This window comes from Scyliorhinus torazame, chromosome 3, assembly GCF_047496885.1.
Source record: "Scyliorhinus torazame isolate Kashiwa2021f chromosome 3, sScyTor2.1, whole genome shotgun sequence".
NCBI classification, from domain to species: domain Eukaryota; kingdom Metazoa; phylum Chordata; class Chondrichthyes; order Carcharhiniformes; family Scyliorhinidae; genus Scyliorhinus; species Scyliorhinus torazame.
The window spans coordinates 241,950,105-241,970,793 of record NC_092709.1 but is presented as its reverse complement, the minus strand read 5'-3'; the positions used below and the strand labels follow the sequence as shown (position 1 = coordinate 241,970,793).

The following is a 20,689-nucleotide window of genomic DNA, read 5'->3' as shown; positions in this document are numbered from 1 at the left end:
TTACCTCGCACTACAACAAGTATATACGACGGTCATATGGAACAATTTTTCGAGGCTGTATTTCAGTAAGCCACCAGACCTCTGCAAACAGCAGAATTGCTGTCAATGGTTTGCTTGATCATCCATGGATCCGATTGTAGCGCTGTTCAACTGCTCCACATGCATTCAGAAAAAGGGCACAAACCGTGATCTCAAGCAGCCATCCTCTCTCAAAACATGGGGTGAGGGCTTCAAGATTTCTTCAATATGAAAGTATCTTAGAAGGCGCCAGAAAATCAGATTTGGCCTGTTTACCAGGAGAATTGCAGTAGGAAAGTGCAAGCCTCCATCCACCATTATCCCATCCTCCCGCACCCCAATGATGAAGAAACAAAGCAGAAATGGTATGATTGATGTGGAATAGATCCAAAAAGAATGCAATATGTAATTGAAACAAAGGACTGGATATGATGTGTCCTTGACAGCCGAGGATATATAAAGTAGGGTATCGGACCAACCCATCAGTTCCTCACCGAACTTAGAGCTCACGTGCCCCCTCCCCCATTCCCGTCCCCCAAAGATAGTACCTCCCTCTTCCTACCCATCTGCTCACTCTTCCTAACCGACCCTTCCACCTCTCCCCCACCTCCCTAACCCTCCCTGTCCAGTACCCTGGACTTGCCTTACTCCAGGACCCATTGGGCCTTCCTTTTTGGACTGGATGCAATCCTGGCAGTTCCCACTAATGTACACTTGGTGCCGCTGGGACTGCTGGAGCTGCCAGTGAATTGGATTGGCCGGCAGTTCCCAAGGGTGGAACTTCCTCCCCAGTAATGGGCGAAGCTCTCACTGTTAGCCAATTTATGTTTGTGGGGCAGGCTTTCACAGAATGGGTCGGCTTCCAGACGACATTCGTTCTGGGATTGGTGTTGGGAGGGGATGTCAGCTGCCGACCGGTAAAATGGTTTTCAGTTTGATTTATTATTGATTATTTCAGAAGATTCACATAAATGTCGATCATAATGATGAGGCAATGATTTACAATAATTAAATGGTACTATAACTAAATGGTGCTATATATTTGGGGCTGGTTTAGCCCCAAAATTGTCCCTCAGTGGATGGCTTGTAATGCAGAACAAGCAGCAGCGCTGGTTCAATTCCCGTACCGGCCTCCCCGAACAGGCGGCGGAATGTGGCGACTAGGGGCTTTTCACAGTAACTTAATTGAAGCCTACTTGTGACAATAAGCAATTATTATTATCTATTAGCACACAGGGGCCGGGATTCTCTGATACTGAGGCTAAGTGTTGACGCCGTTGTAAACGCCGTCGTGTTTTACGACGTGTCAACAGGCCCCCAGGATCAGCGATCCTGCGCCCCACAGGGCGCCAGCACGGTACTGGAGCGACTCGCGCAGCTCCAGCTGCCGATACCGGCGTCAAACAGGCGCCGCGGGTCTGTGCATGCGCGCTGCGGCCGGCACGAACTCGCACATGCGCTGTAACCGGCGCGAACTCGCGCATGCGCATTAGTTGCTTTTGCCGCCCTGGCCCCGACGCAACATGGCATTGAACTACAGGGACCCGGTATGGAGTAAAGAGGCCCCCACCAGGAGAAGCCGGCCTGCCGATCGGTAGGCCCCAATTGCGGGCCAGGCCATGGTGGAGCTCCTCCACCCACCCCCCCCAAACCAGGCCACGCCCCGCAGCATGCACGCCGAGGTTCCCGCCAGCTTGGACCACACGTGAACGGCGCCGACGGGACTCTGCCAATATCGGCGGCCACTCGCCCATCCCACGCGTAGAATTGCCGGGGGGGGCCTCTCCGACCGGCATCACGCCGACCGTGCTGACGCCAATGGCGGTGATTTTCCGGTCAGCGTAATGCCCCCCCCCCCCCGGCGATTCTCCGACCCGGCCCGGGGTCAGAGGGTCCCGCCCCACATCTTTACCTAAATTGTAATAAAATCTAGAGAATAGATTGAAAATTGTTTGCACTGCGGCCTACGGCGCTGAGGACCCGGGTTCAATCCAGGCTCTGGGTCACTGTCCGTGTGGAGTTTGCACATTCTCCCCGTATCTGCGTGGGTTTCATCCCCACAACTCAAAGGTGTGCAGGGTAGGCGGATTGCCCCTTAATTGGAAAAAAATTAAAAGAAAAAGAATATATTGAAAATTAAATTAGGCTTTTGATATATCACACGATGATCAGTTTCCAAACACTCAATACTTTAGCCAGTCATCTTTCATGATTTACTCCATAGCGAGGTTGTGTGAATGCATATTTTGGTAGACCGTGTATGCACACTAACTCAATGTCTCGAGGCAGGGCCCTTGATCTCTACTGCCATGGAAGATTTCTGACCTATTGCGTTGACAAAGACTGGTGCAGTAGAAAATGGATACTCCCTTTCAGGGAAGTAGAGAGGAAAGGTCCAGTTGCTGAGCATCACAGAGAAAGAAACAACAACTGGTCGAAGTGTGTATAATTCATGGAATCCATGGTATCCCTACAGTGCAGAAGGAGGCCATTCGGCCTACCAAGTCTACACCATCCCTCTGAAAGAGAACCCTAACTCAGCAAATCCTCCACCCAATCCTGTAACACCATCTAACCTATACATTTTTGGACACTCAGGGACAATTTTTAGCATGACCAATCCATCTAACCTGCACATCTTTGGATGTGGGAGGAAACCAGAGCACCTGGAGGAAACTCATATAGACACTGGATGAATGTGCAAACTCCACACAGATAATCACCCGAGGCCAGAATTGAACCCGGATTCCTGACGCTGGGAGCCAGCAGTGCTAACCACTGTGCCACCGTGCTGCCCGTGCCACCATAGTTCTGATAATTACATTGTTTTATGTGGTGTATCATGCTAAATTATTTGTTTGAACAGAGTAGCATGAAGATAATTTTGCCATCCCATGTTTCCTCTGGACAGCCTCACCTGTCAGCAACACATATTCAAAATTCAGGCATGTGCTATCCATAAATACTAATTTGGATTTGTGTTGCTGGTTGGTGAGACACGCCGCTGAGAATAGAGGCTTGTCAAGCTATCCTGTTTATGTATTTATGTTGTTACTGGGCATTATATTTGTTCCCTTCTCTATCTGTATTCCAGATGTGCCTGTAATTATTAAACTGCCTGCATTTTGATGTTGCACTGCTTTTTTTAAAATATTGCTGAATGCTAGTTTCTATTTCAAAACTACTGCCTCCTGTAAATTGCAGCTTGCAAGTCACGACTTGATATTGTGATCGTACTTGATGGTTCCAACAGCATTTATCCTTGGAGCAGCGTTACCAATTTCCTTATAAAACTACTGGAAAAATTTGAAATTGGACCTCAGCAAACTCAGGTCAGTCAAATTTAAATAATCTTATTGGTTTCATCATCTATTCACTGGAATGCTCTGCAAGGTAATTTATATTAAAAGCTGATGGGCCAATGCAATAAATAATCCCAAAAGGGATTTGTTAGCTGAAACAACAAAACTGATTGAGGGTATTGGGATGGCCTCAGTGGAAACCCACCACTGGAAGGAGTGTGCAAACTGCCATGTGAGGAGGTAGGCAGGGTGGAAGGCTTCTATTTGAATGATAGCTTTGACAGTTCTTTGACAGTGCAATACTTCTTTGACAGCTGTAGCAATTATTTATTTGGCAGCTTTAGTTGTTCCAAAGAGTTAAGGCACTTTTTATGCAAAATTATGTTTAATTTCTACTCACCAAATAGCTACCTTACCTAACCCAAAAGATGCCCTACCTATCCCAAAGGTTGCCTTTTCTATGAAACAAAGCTATGTGGGAGGGCGAGCTGTGAGGAGGATGCAGAAATCCTTCAGTGTGATTTGGACAAGTTGACTGAGTGGGAAAACAAATGGTAGATGCAGTATAAATTGGATAAATGTGAGGTTTGGTAGCAAAAACAGGAAGGCTGATTATTATCTAAATGGCCATTAATTAGGAGAGGGGACTATGCAATGAGACTTGGGTGTCCTCTTACACCAGTCGCTGAAGGTAAGCATACAGGTGCAGCAGGCGGTACAGAAGGTAAACGGTATGTTGGCCTTCATAGCGAGAGGGTACGAGTACAGGAGCAGTAATGTCTTGCTGTAATTATATAGAGCCTTGGCGAGGCCACAACTGGAATATTGTGTACAGTTTTGGTCTCCTTATCCAAGGAGGGGTGTTCTTGCTATAGAGGGAGAGCAGAGAAGGTTTACCAGACTGCTTCCTATGATGACAGGACTAACGTAACAGGAGAGAATGAGTCGGTTAGGATTATATTTGCTGGATTTCAGAAGAATGAGGGGGTATCTCAAAGAAACCTATAAAATTCTAACAAGAACTGGATAGGGTAAATGCATAGAACATAGAACATTACAGCGCAGTACAGGCCCTTCGGCCTTCGATGTTGCGCCAACCTGTGAAACCACTCTAAAGCCTATCTACACTAGTCCCTTATCATCCATATGTCTATCCAATGACTATTTGAATGCCCTTAGTGTTGGCGAGTCCACTACTGTTGCAGGCAGGGCATTCCACGCCCATACTACTCTCTGAGTAAAGAACCTACCTCTGACATCTGTCTTATATCTATCTCCCCTCAATTTAAAGCTATGTCCCCTCATGCTAGACATCACCATCCGAGGAAAAAGGCTCTCACTGTCCACCCTATCTAATCCTCTGATCATCTTCTCTGCCTCAATTAAGTCACCTCTTAACCTTCTTCTCTCTAACGAAAACAGCCTCAAGTCCCTCAGCCTTTCCTCATAAGATCGTCCCTCCATACCAGACAACATTCTGGTAAATCTCGTCTGCACCCTTTCCAATGCTTCCACATCCTTCCTATAATGCGGCGACCAGAAATGCACGCAATACTCCAAATGCGGCCGCACAAGAGTTATGTACAGCTGCAACATGACCTCATGGCTCCGAAACTCAATCCCTCTACCAATAAAAGCTAACACACCGTACGCCTTCTTAACAACCTTCTTGACAATGCAAGAACAATGTTCCCATTATCCCTGGTTCTGGGACCCTCTGCAATGGGAACATTGTTCTTGCATATACCCTGTCCAGTTCTGGTTAGAATGCGATAGTCAGATGCTCTTTCCTAGGGTAGGAGAGTCAAGTACGAGGGGGCATAGTTTTAAAGTGCATGGGGAAAAGTTTAGAACTGATGTGCGAGGCACGTTCTTTACACAGAGGGTGATAAATATATGGAACACGCTGCCTGGGGAGGGGGTGGGAGCTGGTACGATAGCGGCATTTCAGGGGCATCTAGACAAATATATGAATAGGGTGGGAATGGAAGGATACAGACTCCATAAGTGTAGATGGTTTTAGTTTAGGCAGGTACCATGGTCGGTGCTGGCTTGGAGGGCCGAAGGGCCTGTTCCTGTGCTGTATTGTTCTCTGTTCTTTGTTCAAACAGTGATAGCAGTATTAGTTTTCACAGCTGACACGTGAAATACAAAAGAAAGAACTTGGGCAGGATTCTCCGTTGCCGGACGCTGAAACCGTAATCGGCGATCGGGTGATCACACGCAGTCGCAATGCCGTTGGTTCTTCATCGGCTGGCCCACTCGCGATTCTCCGCCATCTCCGAAATGGCGTTATCGTGACGAGCGGCGTGCGCTGTTGCAATGCCGTTGGCTCCTCATCGCCTGGTCCACTTGCGATGCTCCGCCCCCAATAGGCCGAGTTTCCGACAGCACCGTACACGTGTGCTCACACAAATCATGACCCCGGCGTGGCGGCTGCAGACTGTGTCCAGCGCCACCACACTTGGTGGGGATCCGTGCCTCTGGCCGGGGTGGGGGGGTGGGGGGGGCTTCTTCGAGGGCTGGGGGACTGGTGGGGGGTGACCAGGCGGTGGGCTGTGGGGTCGCGGATGGCGGGTTGGGTCCATGGACTGCAGGTCGTAAGCCCTGTGCATGCGCAGCCCTGAACCCGGCCATTCTCCGGCCGTTTTCGACACTGGAGGTGGGAATTTTGTTCGGCGTTGGTGCTAACTCCTCACCGTAGTCGGAATCAGTGAGGCGTTCACGTCTATTTTTTCGCGTAAACCTCCCGTAGATTCTCCGTTCTAGAAAGCAGACCAAGGTAGGCCAGCAGCACAGTTCGATTCCCGTAACAGCCTCCCCGAACAGGCGCCGGAATGTGGCGACTAGGGGCTTTTCACAGTAACTTCATTTGAAGCCTACTTGTGACAATAAGCGATTTTCATTTCATTTCACTTAGCTGCAGGAATGGAGAATCTGGCCCCTTATGTTTAATTACCACTTTTCATGACTTTGTGACATGCCAAAGCTTTGCAGCAGTGAAGTCGTTTTTTGAAGTGCAGTCTCTGCTGTAACGCAGGAGAGGCAGCAACTGATTTCACACAGTAAGCTCCGACAAACAGAAATGAAATATGACCTAGTGATGTTAGCTGAGGAATAAGTATTAGCCAGGACACCAAGGAAAACGCTCCTGTCTTCTGTGAATGGATATTTTACATCGATTTGAGAGGGCTGTGTCATGATATCCACATCAGCATATCATAGTACAATCATACACACACTGATGGACAGGCAGTTGGACCAACCAGCACACACATAACATCGCAGCCAATCACCAGTGAGAGCACACGCACTATAAAACAGGGAACACCACAGTTCCCGCTCATTCTACCAGGAGATAGTTCAGAGCACATAGCTCACAGTGCGCCATTCAGACATAGACCATGTGCTGAGTGCCTCACTAGGATAGTGATGGGCTGGGTCCACAGGTTAGCTGGTGAAGCACGTACCCAAGCCAGCAGTTAGTTGTTACCGTTGATTTGACAATAAAACAGAGTTGTACCATCTACAGCCGTGTTGGATCATTTGTGCACCGGAACATCCAACACGACATGATACCAGTAGTGGATGCAAACCAGCGACTGTGAGATCTACCTGCACCCTTTCAGAAATTCGCCATCCTGCTCCATGGAAAGCATCAGCCCGTCGAATCGCTGGCAATCTCGGCGTAAACTGGAAGCTGTTTAAACAGCGCTTCCAGCTCTTCCTCAAAGCTACAGACAGGGAGAATGCATCGGACACCAGGAAGATTGCCCTCCTCCTCTCCACGGCAGGGCAACAGGCCATCCACATCTATAACTCCCTGGCATTCGCAGAATGCGAGGACAAAACAAAATAGAAGACGGTGCTTCTGAAGTTCGATGAACACTTCAGCGTGGAAGTCAATGAGAGCTTTGAGAGGTACCTATTCCAGCAGCGCCTGCAGGGTGAGGATGAGCCTTTCCAATCTTTCTTAACACACCTCCGAATCCTGCGGCTATGGGGCCACCTCCGACTCCATGATACGGGATCAGATAGTTTTTGGGGTCATCTCGGACACCCTACGCCAGCAGCTCCTTAAAATACAGCGACTCACCCTAGCGACTGCCATCGAGACCTGCGTCCTCCATGAGAACGCGACCAGCCGGTACTCCCAAATCCAGGCGGCCGAAATGGCACGGCACGGGCCCCAGGAGGCAGAGCGGGTCCAGTCGATCGAGTAACTCGCGGCCCGGACGAGGGAGGCCATTTCGCGCGCTTTCCGAGGCCTCCCGCGCTTGTACGCGCTAAAAGAGGGGACGTTGACGCAGAGGAACGTGATGCGCAGGCGCGCTCTACACAGGACCTCACCACGCATGCGCGGTGATGCAACAAATGCAACAAACGCCATGACACCACGACGTGTGGCAACTGTGGCTCCGCCCACTTAAAGTGGCAATGTCCGGCCAAAGCGCAACAATGCCTACGATGTGGCAGGATGGGCCACTATGCTGCCTGCTGTCGAGCAGCTCAACCTGCCAACTCCCAACAATTCAGCCCACCTTTACTGAGTCATATCCAGATAGTATGCAGACCAGCGATACCGAAGACAAGGGAGCCCTTCCGCGTTGCGGTAATCCGCAAGAACTGGATATCCCCAAGTCGGAACAACCAGCCGCTGCCAGTGCACAGCCTTGATCCGGGCGATGAGTGGTGTGCCACCCTAACGATCACATTTCGCCTGGACACTGGTGCCTCTGCCAATCTCCTCGCATGGTCAGCCTTCCAGACCTTGAAGGTTAAACCACCGATTCTGCCATCCCACTGACAGCTGGTTGACTACAATGGAAACGTCATCCCGGCCACGGGGTCCTGCCAGCTCGAAGTTACACACAACTCACACAAAGCCACATTATCATTTGAAATTGTAGGGTCCTCGAAGGACTCTCTGTTAGGCGCACAGGCGTGCAAGATCCTCCACCTCGTTCGGTGGGTTCACACTCTGTCTCCAGAAGGCACATCCGCTTTCCCGGATGCAGACTTTAGGGCGCAGCTCCACTCACTCCTCACCCACAACCAGGAGGTTTTCGAGGGCATGGGCACACTGCCCTACACTTACAAAATACGGCTCAAACCGGACGCCACCCCGGTCATTCAAGCACCTCGTAGGGTCCCAGCACCACTCAAGGACCGCCTCAAGCAGCAGCTGCAGGACCAAGGAGTGCTTTCCCGGGTCACGGAGCCAACGTCATGGGTCAGCTCCATCGTGTGCGTCAAGAAGCCCTCCTGCGAGCTCCGGATCTGTATCGACCCAAAAGATTTAAATCACAACATTATGAGGGAACACTACCCCATACCCAAACGAGAAGAAATCACGAGCGAGATGGCTCGGGCAAAAATATTCACCAAGCTTGATGCCTCAAAAGGCTTCTGGCAGATACAATTGGATCAGTCCAGCAGGAAGCTGTGCACTTTCAACACTCCATTTGGCGGACACTGCTACAATAGGATGCCATTCGGCATCATTTTGGCCTCCGAAGTGTTCCATCGCATCATGGAACAGATGATGGAGGGCATCGAAGGGGTACGCGTCTACGTAGATGACATTATCATCTGGTCCACCACACCGCAGGAGTACATCAGTCATCTCCAGCGTGTCTTTGCACAGATACGGGATCAGGGCCTGTGCCTTTACGGAGCCAAATGCTCTTTTGGCCAGACCGAGCTAAAGTTTTTGGGGGACCACATCTCCCGGTTGGGTGTGCGGCCGGATGCCGACAAAGTGGCAGCCATCGCAGCCATGCAGCAGCCGTCAGACAAGAAGGCAGTGCTGCGCTTTCTCGGGATGGTCAACTTCCTGGGGAAGTACATTCCTAACCTTGCTTCGCACACGACTGCTCTTCGCCACCTGGTCAAAAAGACAACGGAATTCCAGTGGCTGCCCGCACACCAGAGTGAATGGGAGGAGCTTAAGGTCAAGCTCACCACCGCCCCGGTACTGGTGTTTTTCGATACCACACGGGAAACAAAGATCTCAACTGACGCCAGCCAGTCTTTCATTGGGGCAGTACTCCTGCAACGGGACGACACCGCATCATGGGCTCCGGTCGCCTCTGCGTCGCAGGCCATGACCCCCACAGAACAGCGCTATGCGCAGATTGAGGAGTGCCTAGGCCTGTTGACTGGCATCGAAAAGTTCCACGACTATGTATATGGATTTCCGCAGTTCACTGCGGAGACCGACCATCGCCCCCTATCGGCATCATTCAGAAGGACCTCAACGACATGACCCCTCTCCTCCAGAGCATTCTGCTCAAGCTCCGGAGGTACGACGTCCAACTTGCCTACACCCCGGGGAAGGATCTCATCATCGCAGATGCTCTGTCCAGGGCGGTCAACACACCGCCCGACTCGGAGGGGTTCGTTTGTCAGGTCGACGCACAAGTAGCCTTCACATCGGCCAATTTGCCGGCCACTGATGCACGCCTGGCCCACATTCGCCGTGAGACTGCGGCTGACCCCCATCTACAACGTGTGATGTGCCACATGACGGAAGGGTGGCTCAAGGGGCAGTGCCCACAATTTTACAACGTCCGGGACTACTTGGCCGTCATTGATGGTGTCCTCTTTAAGGTGGACCTGATCGTGATCCCACACAGCATGCACCGGCTTGTCCTCGAACAACTGCACGAAGGCCATCTCGGAGTTGAAAAGTGCAGGCGGAGGGCCCGAGAGGCTGTGTACTGGCCGGGCATCAGCGAGGACATGCCAACATGGTGCTTAATTGCCCCACCTGCCAGAGGTTTCAGCCGGCGCAACCCCCTGAGACCCTTCAGCCCCATGAGTTGGTCACGTCCCCCTGGTCGAAGGTGGGTGTGGACCTCTTTCATGCGCTCGGCAGGAACTACATTATTCTGATTGACTACTTCTCAAGTTATCCGGAGGTCATACGCCTGCACGACACGCTGTCATCCGGGCATGCAACCTTTGCTCGCCATGGAATTCCGCTCACCGTCATGTCTGACAACGGGCCTTGCTTTGCAAGTCAAGAATGGTCTTCCTTTGCCACTTCATACAACTTCACACACGTGACGTCCAGTCCTCTGCATCCTCAGTCGAATGGCAAGGCGGAAAAGGCCGTCCACATTGTGAAGCAGCTCCTCTGCAAGGCCGCTGATGCCGGATCTGACTTCTGTTTAGCCCTGCTAGCCTATCGCTCGGCCCCACTGTCCACGGGCCTCTCGCCAGCCCAGCTGTTGATGGGTCGCACCCTCAGGACCACTGTGCCGTCCATCCATGTTCTTGACCTCGACCATGCTCCAGTATTGCGAAGGATGCAACAACAGCGTGCTCAGCAGAAGGTGGCACATGACGCTCGGGCGACTGATCTTCCTGCCCTGGCGCCTGGAGACAACGTCCACATACACCTACCGGAGGGTGGCTGGTCGGCAACCGCCGAGGTTCTCCGGCACGTGGCTCCCCGCTCATTCCTGGTTCTTATGCCTGATGGCTCCATTCGCCGCCGTAATCGGCAGGCCCTTTGTTTCGTTCCGCGCTCGCTACGAGATCATGCACTGGTGCCACGCCCTCCTGTTGTCCCTGATGTCGACTTTGTTGAGCTTCCTGCCACTCTGCCTCTTCCTCTCTCGCCCGTGGCCAGGCCCATTCCTCAGCCGGTGGATCCTGACCCACCCTTGAGGCGGTCAACCCGAATTTGTCGCCCACCTGACAGACTTGACTTATGAGCCTGTTAGCACATTGGACTCACTGAATTGTTTTAGAGTACTGTTAGCGTGTTTCTTTGTTGTCGTTCATTGTTCCAGAGTTTTCTCTCGTCATTTGTTGATTGCATTTGTTCTGTTATTGGTACAACGTCGTTGTTCTGTTGCACCTGACACCTTCCTCTGTATGTAGTTTAGCCTCATGTACATGTTGTAAATATTGCACAAACATACCCAGATGCACTCAGTACACATTTCTATTTATTATCATGTTGGCACATCTCCTTTGTGAAAGGGGGGGATTTCATGATATCCACATCAGCATATCATGGTGCAATCACACACACACTGATGGACAGGCAGTTGGACCAACCAGCACACACATAACATCGCAGCCAATCACCAGTGAGAGCACACGCACTATAAAACAGGGAAGACCACAGTTCCCGCTCATTCTACCAGGAGATAGCTCAGAGCACAGAGCTCACAGCGTGCCACTCAGACATAGCCCATGTGCTGAGTGCCTCACTAAGATAGTGATAGGGCTGGGTCCACAGGTTAGCTGGTGAAGCACGTACCCAAGCCAGTAGTTAGTTGTTATCGTTGATTAGACAATAAAACAGAGTTGTACCATCTACAGCCGTGTTGGATCATTTGTGCATCAGAACACCCAACACGACAGGCTGGTGGACTCTCAGTTTAATGTTTAATGTTCAGCATCCACTCAGTATTGTGTGGGATTGTCTGCTTGCATGGCATGTTCAAATCACTGGTGTGAGGCTCCAACCCAATCCTCTGAGCCACAGTTGACACACAACGTATGAAGGTCACTGGTAACAAAATCAAATATTATAACTCATCCATTATTGGAATGATAACACACGCTACAAGCCATAGTTTTTTACCCTGACAGATATATTATTTCTCTTTTAGGCCCCTTACCCTACCCCCAATCAATTAATGCAATCTGAGTTTAGAGTCCAAATGCTAGCAGCAACTACAGAAAATGAATGAAGAGAGAATTGCCAAGTTTCAAGATCAGTTTGCTGTCTGGCTTGAAATTTGTTAAACCGCTTTATTGTTTATGCAGTAACATAGCCAAGCTTGAACTGAAGACTCTGTTAAGCATGCTGCAGGCATGCGTCAATTAAACAGTACTTGCTTCTCATATCAATAGAGAGCATTCATTTTCTTCAGCATGCCTGAATCACCAGCTGGAGTTGTGATTTATATTTAGTTCTGTGCTCTACGTGCTGTCTTCTTTGAATTGATGGTGGATCACGTTCTATCCATTCCCTGCTATTCAATATAAGGGATGTAAAGTCTCAATGACCTCAATTGAACTGATTTTTTTGCTATAAGCCTAGATAGCCTTGAACTACAGAACTCAAATGTCAAATATACATTTGCAACAACAGCATGATCAAAATTAATAGAGAAAAGCAGTATGGGTGTTAGGACACTGGAATCATAGCTTCTTTGAGGTAAATAGGCAAATTGTGAAAATTATTTCTCGCCCATATTTTTAACATTGCAGCCATATTGTTTTCCCGGGTTCAATTCCCGGCTTGGGTGACTGTCTGTGCGGAGGCTGCACGTTCTCCCCATGTCTGCGTGGGTTTCCTCCGGGTGCTCCAGTTTCCTCCCACAATATCCGAAAGACGTGCTTGTTAGGTGAATTGGACATTCTGAATTCTCCCTAAGTGTACCTGGAATGGAATGTGGCGACTAGGGGATTTTCACAGTAACTTCATTGCAGTGTTAATGTAAGCCTATATGTGACCTAATAAAGATTATTATTAATATAATTTACATGCTAGTATCAGTAAACTATTAACTTCTCTGTTTTCAAACACAATTCTTAGCTGCCTGATAGTTCATCAAGAAAATTTACATAAGGCAAAGTTATACTCCCATCCAAGATTTGTATTATGTAGCAATCTTCCTCAGACAGACGAAACAGCGTTCCTCCAGTCAGACTCGGACCCCACACAGCCTTTTGCTGGAGGAGTAAGCCAGCTGTGCTCCTCAAAGTTTGCCATAATTAATAAGTGAATTAAACACAGTCTGTAATCCTTCTCTTGTCTAAAACATTACTGTTTGGAAGTCAATTGAGGCATTTCAGGCTTGCAACCCAGGAAAAATTATTGGCTCATACTCCGAGCAGTTTGCTGATCTAAAGAGTGCCAAATATGCAACTGGTTTATGTAACTGGGATTGATTTTATCACAAGTGTTAATTGATCTGCCCATTGTGTTCGAAGCAGCCTGTTTTTAAGCTTCTGTTTTTTCTTCCATTCCCTCCTCTTTTGGTAAAAGAGAAATACAGCCAGCCTCCAGGCAAGCAGCCAGGCAAAACTAAAACTAAGCTTCCATGGCTTCTTGTTGCCTGTTATTTTTATAAATTATTTGTGCGATCGAATGGCCACGCTGTGCCCGAAAAGCAGCTCCTCCATGGCGCAGCGTGGCCGATAGAAGCTGGGAGACCCCGCTCCCGGGATCTACCCGGTTTGCAATGCCTCGTGAGATCAAACACAATCTCGCAAGATGTTGCAATGTAAATCCCACTGTGGGCGGGATCATTTTTTGGCAAATCTGCACATTAAAGCGAGACAGCTAGCCTCACTTTAATGTGCAGATTCATGAGGTACCCCTGAGGCTATGGAAACTACCCCCTTTGCCTTGGAGAGCGCGGGCGAGCGCTGTTCAGTACTGGCCTCCACAAACGGGGACCAGACGGAATGGCACTTGTGGGGGTCTCCCAGGGGATTGGAGGCCCACAGGTGCATTCCCTTTGGGCAGGGTGGTAACCTGGCACTGCTGTGCCACCTGGACACCCTGGCAGTGCTACCTGGACACCAGCCTGGCACTGCCCAGGTGCATTGCCAGCTAGCTAGGGGCACTGCCAAGGTGCCAAGCTGACATTTTTTGCATGATGGCAATCAGGCTGGGAGTGCCCTGCAGGGATGTTGTGGGGGAGGCAGAGCTGGGGACCCTCCCATAATGGATTGGGGCTCGGGGAGAGGGGGGGGGGGGCAGCAGTCTCTTTGAGGACTCCAGAGATAAGATGCCATTTAAATATGGCATCCCAATCTCTGGCTACACTGAGGAGTTCTGGCGAGTGGAGCTCAGTGCAGATAATGGGGCCCGCTGAGACCCCCTATACAACCTGGGTGCCGTTTTATAGCATTGTGCTTTCAGGAAACACGCAGCTAACAGCGCTCGCTATGGGACTTTAGTCCCACTTAGTTAAATCCCGCCCTTTATTTTATGCTACAGCTGTATGTCCCAGCAATGCTTCATGGTTGTTTTTCTTTCTTATTTTGGGTTCTGTTTAAGGCTGGCCTTTCTATATGTTACTGGGTGAAAATCCTGGAGCTCCCTCCCCAACAGTACTACAAACATATGAAAATAGAGCAGAAGTAGGCTATTCAGCCCCTCGAGCCTGCTCCGCAATTCTGTAAAATCATGGCTCATTTGCTGGGCTGGGCTCCACTTTCCCATCTACCCACAATAACCGTTGATTTCCTTGCCAAACAAGAATGTATCTACCGCCGTCTTGAAAATATTCAGTGAGCCCATTTCCACCGCCTTCTGAGGCACAGACTTCCAAAGTTGCACAACCTTCTGAAAGTAAAAACTCTCCTCATCTCTGTTCTAATAGGGCGACCCCTAATATTAACACAGTGCCCCCTAGTTCTGGACTCACCCACAAGAAAAAACATCCATTCCACATACAGCTTGTCAATACCATTCAGGATCTTATATTCTTCTGTCAAGTCACCCCTTACTCTTCTAAACTCAGTAGAAATAAGCATAGACTGTCCAACTATCCCTCCTAAGATAACCCGCTTATTCAGGTATCAATCTAGTAAATGTCCTCTGAACCGCCTCCAACACACTTTTCCTTAAATAAGGAGACCAAAACTGCACACACTATTTGAGATGCAGTCTCATCAATTCCCTGTATAACTGAAGCAAAGCATCCTTCATTTTATGTTCATATCCTCTCATAATAGCATTCCATTGCCTTCTAAATTACTTGCTACACCTGCATACTAACATTTTGTGACTTGTGCATGAGAACATCTAGATCGTTTTGCACCTTGGAATTCTGCAGTCGTTCACCATTTGAGCTGGATTACAGAGGTTCTAGAAGATTGTTTCATCTTGGCATCGGGGTGCAGGTGGGGTTTCTTTAGGGTTTGTCTGATAACCCAAGAATGCCACCTTTAGCCATTATTCATAAAAAGCATTGTTTCCAAATTGTTATTTACAGATTATTATGACTTATAGATCTATGTGACTGAAAAGGTGACTGAAAAGGTGACTGAACAGGTAGACGAGGGTAGAGCAGTTGATGTGGTGTATATGGATTTCAGCAAAGCGTTTGATAAGGTTCCCCACGGTAGGCTATTGCAAAAAATACGGAGGCTGGGGATTGAGGGTGATTTAGAGATGTGGATCAGAAATTGGCTAGCTGAAAGAAGACAGAGGGTGGTGGTTGATGGGAAATGTTCAGAATGGAGTACAGTCACAAGTGGAGTACCACAAGGATCTGTTCTGGGGCCGTTGCTGTTTGTCATTTTTATCAATGACCTAGAGGAAGGCGCAGAAGGGTGGGTGAGTAAATTTGCAGACGATACTAAAGTCGGTGGTGTTGTCGATAGTGTGGAAGGATGTAGCAGGTTACAGAGGGATATAGATAAGATGCAGAGCTGGGCTGAGAGGTGGCAAATGGAGTTTAATGTAGAGAAGTGTGAGGTGATTCACTTTGGAAGGAATAACAGGAATGCGGAATATTTGGCTAATGGTAAAGTTCTTGAAAGTGTGGATGAGCAGAGGGATCTAGGTGTCCATGTACATAGATCCCTGAAAGTTGCCACCCAGGTTGATAGGGTTGTGAAGAAGGCCTATGGAGTGTTGGCCTTTATTGGTAGAGGGATTGAGTTCCGGAGTCGGGAGGTCATGTTGCAGCTGTACAGAACTCTGGTACGGCCGCATTTGGAGTATTGCGTACAGTTCTGGTCACCGCATTATAGGAAGGACGTGGAGGCTTTGGAGCGGGTGCAGAGGAGATTTACCAGGATGTTGCCTGGTATGGAGGGAAAATCTTATGAGGAAAGGCTGATTGGCTTGAGGTTGTTTTCGTTGGAGAGAAGAAGGTTAAGAGGAGACTTAATAGAGGCATACAAAATGATCAGGGGGTTGGATAGGGTGGACAGTGAGAGCCTTCTCCCGCGGATGGATATGGCTGGCACGAGGGGACATAACTTTAAACTGAGGGGTAATAGATATAGGACGGAGGTCAGAGGTAGGTTCTTTACGCAAAGAGTAGTGAGGCCGTGGAATGCCCTACCTGCTACAGTAGTGAACTCGCCAACATTGAGGGCATTTAAAAGTTTATTGGATAAACATATGGATGATAATGGCATAGTGTAGGTTAGATGGCTTTTGTTTCGGTGCAACATCGTGGGCCGAAGGGCCTGTACTGCTCTGTATTGTTCTATGTTCTATGTACATAACAGTACTCTACACAAGGTTGGATGTCTTCTCCCCACTCAATCGCAGTCATAGACATTTCATAGAATTTACAGTGCAGAAGGAGGCCATTCGGTTCATTGAGTCTGCACCGGCTCTTGGAAAGATCACCCTTCCTAAGCCCATATCTCCACTCTATCCCAGTAACCCCATCTACACTTTTTGGACAAAGGGCAATTTAGCATGGCCACTCCACCCAACTGCACATCTTTGGACTGTGGGAGGAAACCGGAGCACCCGGAGGAAATCCACACAGACACAGGGAGAACGTGCAGACTCCGCACAGACAGTGACCCAAGCAGGGAATGGAACCTGGAACCCTGGAGCTGTGAAGCAACTGTGCTAACCACTGCACTACCATGCCAGCCAGGAAGGCCACCATTGCAATGGCGCACGTCACAATGCCACCATTCTCAGTGGCTGGTAAGTGATAAGTGTATGATAGTGAGTGTTGTGGTAAAAGATTGAAACCACTCGCGATTGTAAGTTGCAGTAACAGAGACTTTATTCGCAAACATGCTTGGGAGGCACAACCTGCTCCTACAGTGTGTGTGCCTGATACAAAGACTGTATCATAAACATACTTGCATCTTTTGGTTATCACCCCTTACACTATAAAATCTTATTAAGCAGCATTATGCAGGCTGCAGCTGCAATTGAACTAACTGAAGGCAGAAGTCTGTGCTCCTTTAACACATTTTTGCTTACCCATCCTGTAAAGGTCATTATGTTTGTGATTGTTACTTCTCCACACCAGCTTGCTGAGAAAGGGCTCTAAACGTATTTTAAAGTTGTTAATGCTCAAAACTACATTTGCCGACTTCAAAGCTACTAATGTTTAATGTCAAATTATTTCAATTATCCCACTTCATGAGCAAAATATAGGCTTCCGCTTCCTCAATAACATTTAAATCTTCCAGTTTGACACCTGCCACTTGTATTCTGGACAATGCATCTGCTGTTTACTGGTACTTTTCTTGAATGTACTGAATAACCAAATTGCACTTCATGAGTCTCAGTCTAAAACGTTGAATTCTTGGTGGCATTTTTGCAATTTCCTATAGGATAGGAAGAGTAACCAAATGTTTGTGTTTTTTCCTATTTAAAACCTTAATCCCATCACATAATCAGAGAACTTCTCACAACCATGTGGCTGCTAATGATTCTTTCTCAATGTTGCATATCTCTTCTGTGTCCGTGAGAGATCTTAAGATGCCTAAGCCCGCAGAGGATGCATCCACTGCCATGATTCTTGGCAACTCTGGATCATAACGCTTTAGAATTTCTGGTGAAATTTTTAAAAAATGTATCTTGTATAATGGGCCAGGGTTTAGAGAACACCAAAGTACATCATGGAGTTCACCTGACCCACAATCTTTAATGGATTTTGGTTATGGGAGCACAGGGCCCACTTTACAGGTGTGATGCAACACAGATTTAATGTATTTTTAAACAAAAACAATGTTTATTCTATGAATCCAGTTAACATTTTATAAACACACAGGAAACATCTTATCAACTACCAACACTGATACCCCCCAAAGATACAGTACGCCATAGGTAACCCTTAGTAACTTTCCTAACAACATCCATCAAAGACCCTTTTTAACAAAGACAGTAAGTTTTCATTCCTTACAGAAACAGGTATTACTTTGAAATCATCAAATAATCTGGAGACATTCTTTAGCAGCAGAGAGAGAGACCAAAATACACCACCTTGGTGTGAATGCAGCTCTCCAGCTGAAAATGAAACTAAACCTCAGCTACAAAACTGCTTCCAGCTCAAAACGAAAGTAAAAAGCAGAGCCAGAGCCCAGCTCCACCCACAAACTGGCATCACTGCAGCCACTTGAGAAGACAAACATTTCTTAAAGTGATATTCCCATGACACTTGTCAAAAGTCCACATTCCAGCACCAGCATTGACTTTGTCTCAACAGCTGTTGCAATGGCTTGTTGATTTCTGCCCAGTTTGGTGAGAACTTGCCTAATTCTGTGATGCTTTTTATTGACCTTGGTTTTCTATGGGTCAGCTGTAATTCCAGAATCTGGATAATGGGACCTAAGAATTTTAATTTTAGCTTTGCAAATTCACATTTGTCATTGATTATCAAACCTGTTTCTTCAAATTTCCTGGAGGTTATCAACTTATCCAACTCAACAACGCACTCAGGAGCAGCACAGTAGTTAGCACAGTTGCTTCACAGCTCCAGGGTCCCAGGTTTGATTTCCAGCTTGGATCACTGTCTGTGCGGAGTCTGCACGTTCTCCCCGTGTCTGCGTGCGTTTCCTCCGGGTGCTTCAGTTTCCTCCCACAGTCCAAAGATGTGCAGGTTATGTGGATTGGCCATGATAAAGTGTCCAATAAGGTTAAGCGGGGTTATGGGGATGGGGTGGGCTTAAGTGGGGTGCTCTTTCCAAGGACCGGTGCAGGCCCGATGGGCCGAATGGCCAACTTCGGCCTGTAAATTCTATGAATTTCTATGATTCTTCCTATGAGCTTTGGTTCCACAAACTTTGTAAAAATGCCGCAATTTACCACAGCTGTGGCGCTCAGCTCCCCCTGCTGTGCATTCTTTCCACCTGTGTCGGTTTTTCCTGCCTCATCAAGGGCATCTCAACATCGCTGTTGGCACATTTTTTCCAGATTTCAAGGGCTGTTGCATCACTGCACTTTCATTTTTCTTTCCGATTTATTGAATTACTTATTTTTCTCCAAGGGGTATCAGTGGTCCCATGAACAATTGCTCTGTTTTCCTTCCTAAGCTCTGTGTGTCGTGCTATTTAAAGTGCCTTGATGAGAGGTAAATCTTTCCTCATTTGCAAAAGATCTGGTAGGGTTTCATCCAAGTTCCAAAACACCATACAATTGCATATTAATTCATCCCTGAAGATCCCACAGTTGCAATTATCTACGAGTCTGTACAGGTCATTTATAAATATGTCTATTGATTCACCTGTTTTTGCCTCTTAATAATTTTCATGATCAAAATTTTTTGAGCATTCAAGTTTATACCAAATGTCTGGACCACTTTGTCATATGTGCTTGAAGTCCCATTGATGCCTATCTTGCAATCACATTGCCTGCTATTGTCCCTACTACATAAAGTACTGACCTGATCCTTCTGTTCCTTCTTATGCAAACCTGTGGTTGTTCTGTATCTGGAAAATGTCTTCTTCCAATTTTCTCAGTTTTAAGCCTGTTGTGAGCCTTCTGCCTTTTGGAATGGTTCTGGGAGTGGCAATGTTAACTCCATGCTAATCCTAAACTCTGAATCTGTTGCTGCTTCAGAGGTTTGGCTGTTTGATTGTGATCTGTACTTGCTGCTCTCTGAACTTTGGTCTGTGTGTCAGTTGCATCTGCAGCACACTCAATGCATTCTTGCTTTTCTTAGGATTCAGAGGTCAAAGGTCAAAGGTCTCTCAGGTCTGGAGCCTTCTGTTGGACTTTTTCTCGATCTTTCTACTAGAATAAAGAAAAGTACAGCACAGAAACAGGCCCTTTGGCCCTCCAAGCCTGTGGCGACCATGCTGCCCGTCTAAACTAAAATCTTAAAAGAAACTCTGCGTTCTTTCATGTTTTGGATGGTGGATAAACAGTCAACAGAAACTACCAGCTGCCATTATATTTTGTCTTTGTGTTAGGGGTCCAGATGGTGTTTCCTGAGGGTTTGCCTGTTACTCTAGGAATGCTACCATAGTCTTTTATTTGTAAGATTATTCTGGTTTATTTACAGACCTATGTATTCATCTCAGTACTCTACATGAGATACTTTTGCTTCCCACATGTCCCTTAATCATGTGACATTGCATCATAGTTACATCCGTTTCAGGTGATCCTAATCTTAACCCTTTATTCTACACCTTCTCAGGAGCTGTTAGGGACAGGCAATAAATGCTGGCGTAGCCAGCGACACCCACATCCTGTGAAAAAAGTAAAATGATGTTCCATTTTCCACGTCTGCCTTCATGAAAGGAGCCTGGTGTGCCATTTGTTGATCGTTTATGGGATAAGTGCCTGTTCAAGTACTTGGCCGCAGTAGTAACTGATGGAAGAAATATATGGTGTGATTCAGTGGACTCCAGTTAGTCCGCTGAATGGCGCATTTAGTGGCTTGTTACTCGGCGCC

General features: G+C 47.8%; 1 protein-coding gene across 1 annotated transcript in view; it reads left to right on the top strand.

The window, feature by feature from the left end:
• itga1 (integrin, alpha 1) overlaps nucleotides 1–20,689 on the top strand; it is a 370,921-nt gene that overhangs the window by 134,328 nt on the left and 215,904 nt on the right. The window contains exon 6 of the mRNA XM_072497065.1: nucleotides 3,223–3,350. Within this exon, the coding sequence (XP_072353166.1) occupies nucleotides 3,223–3,350 (128 nt within the window). The remainder of the gene's footprint in view (nucleotides 1–3,222; nucleotides 3,351–20,689) is intronic.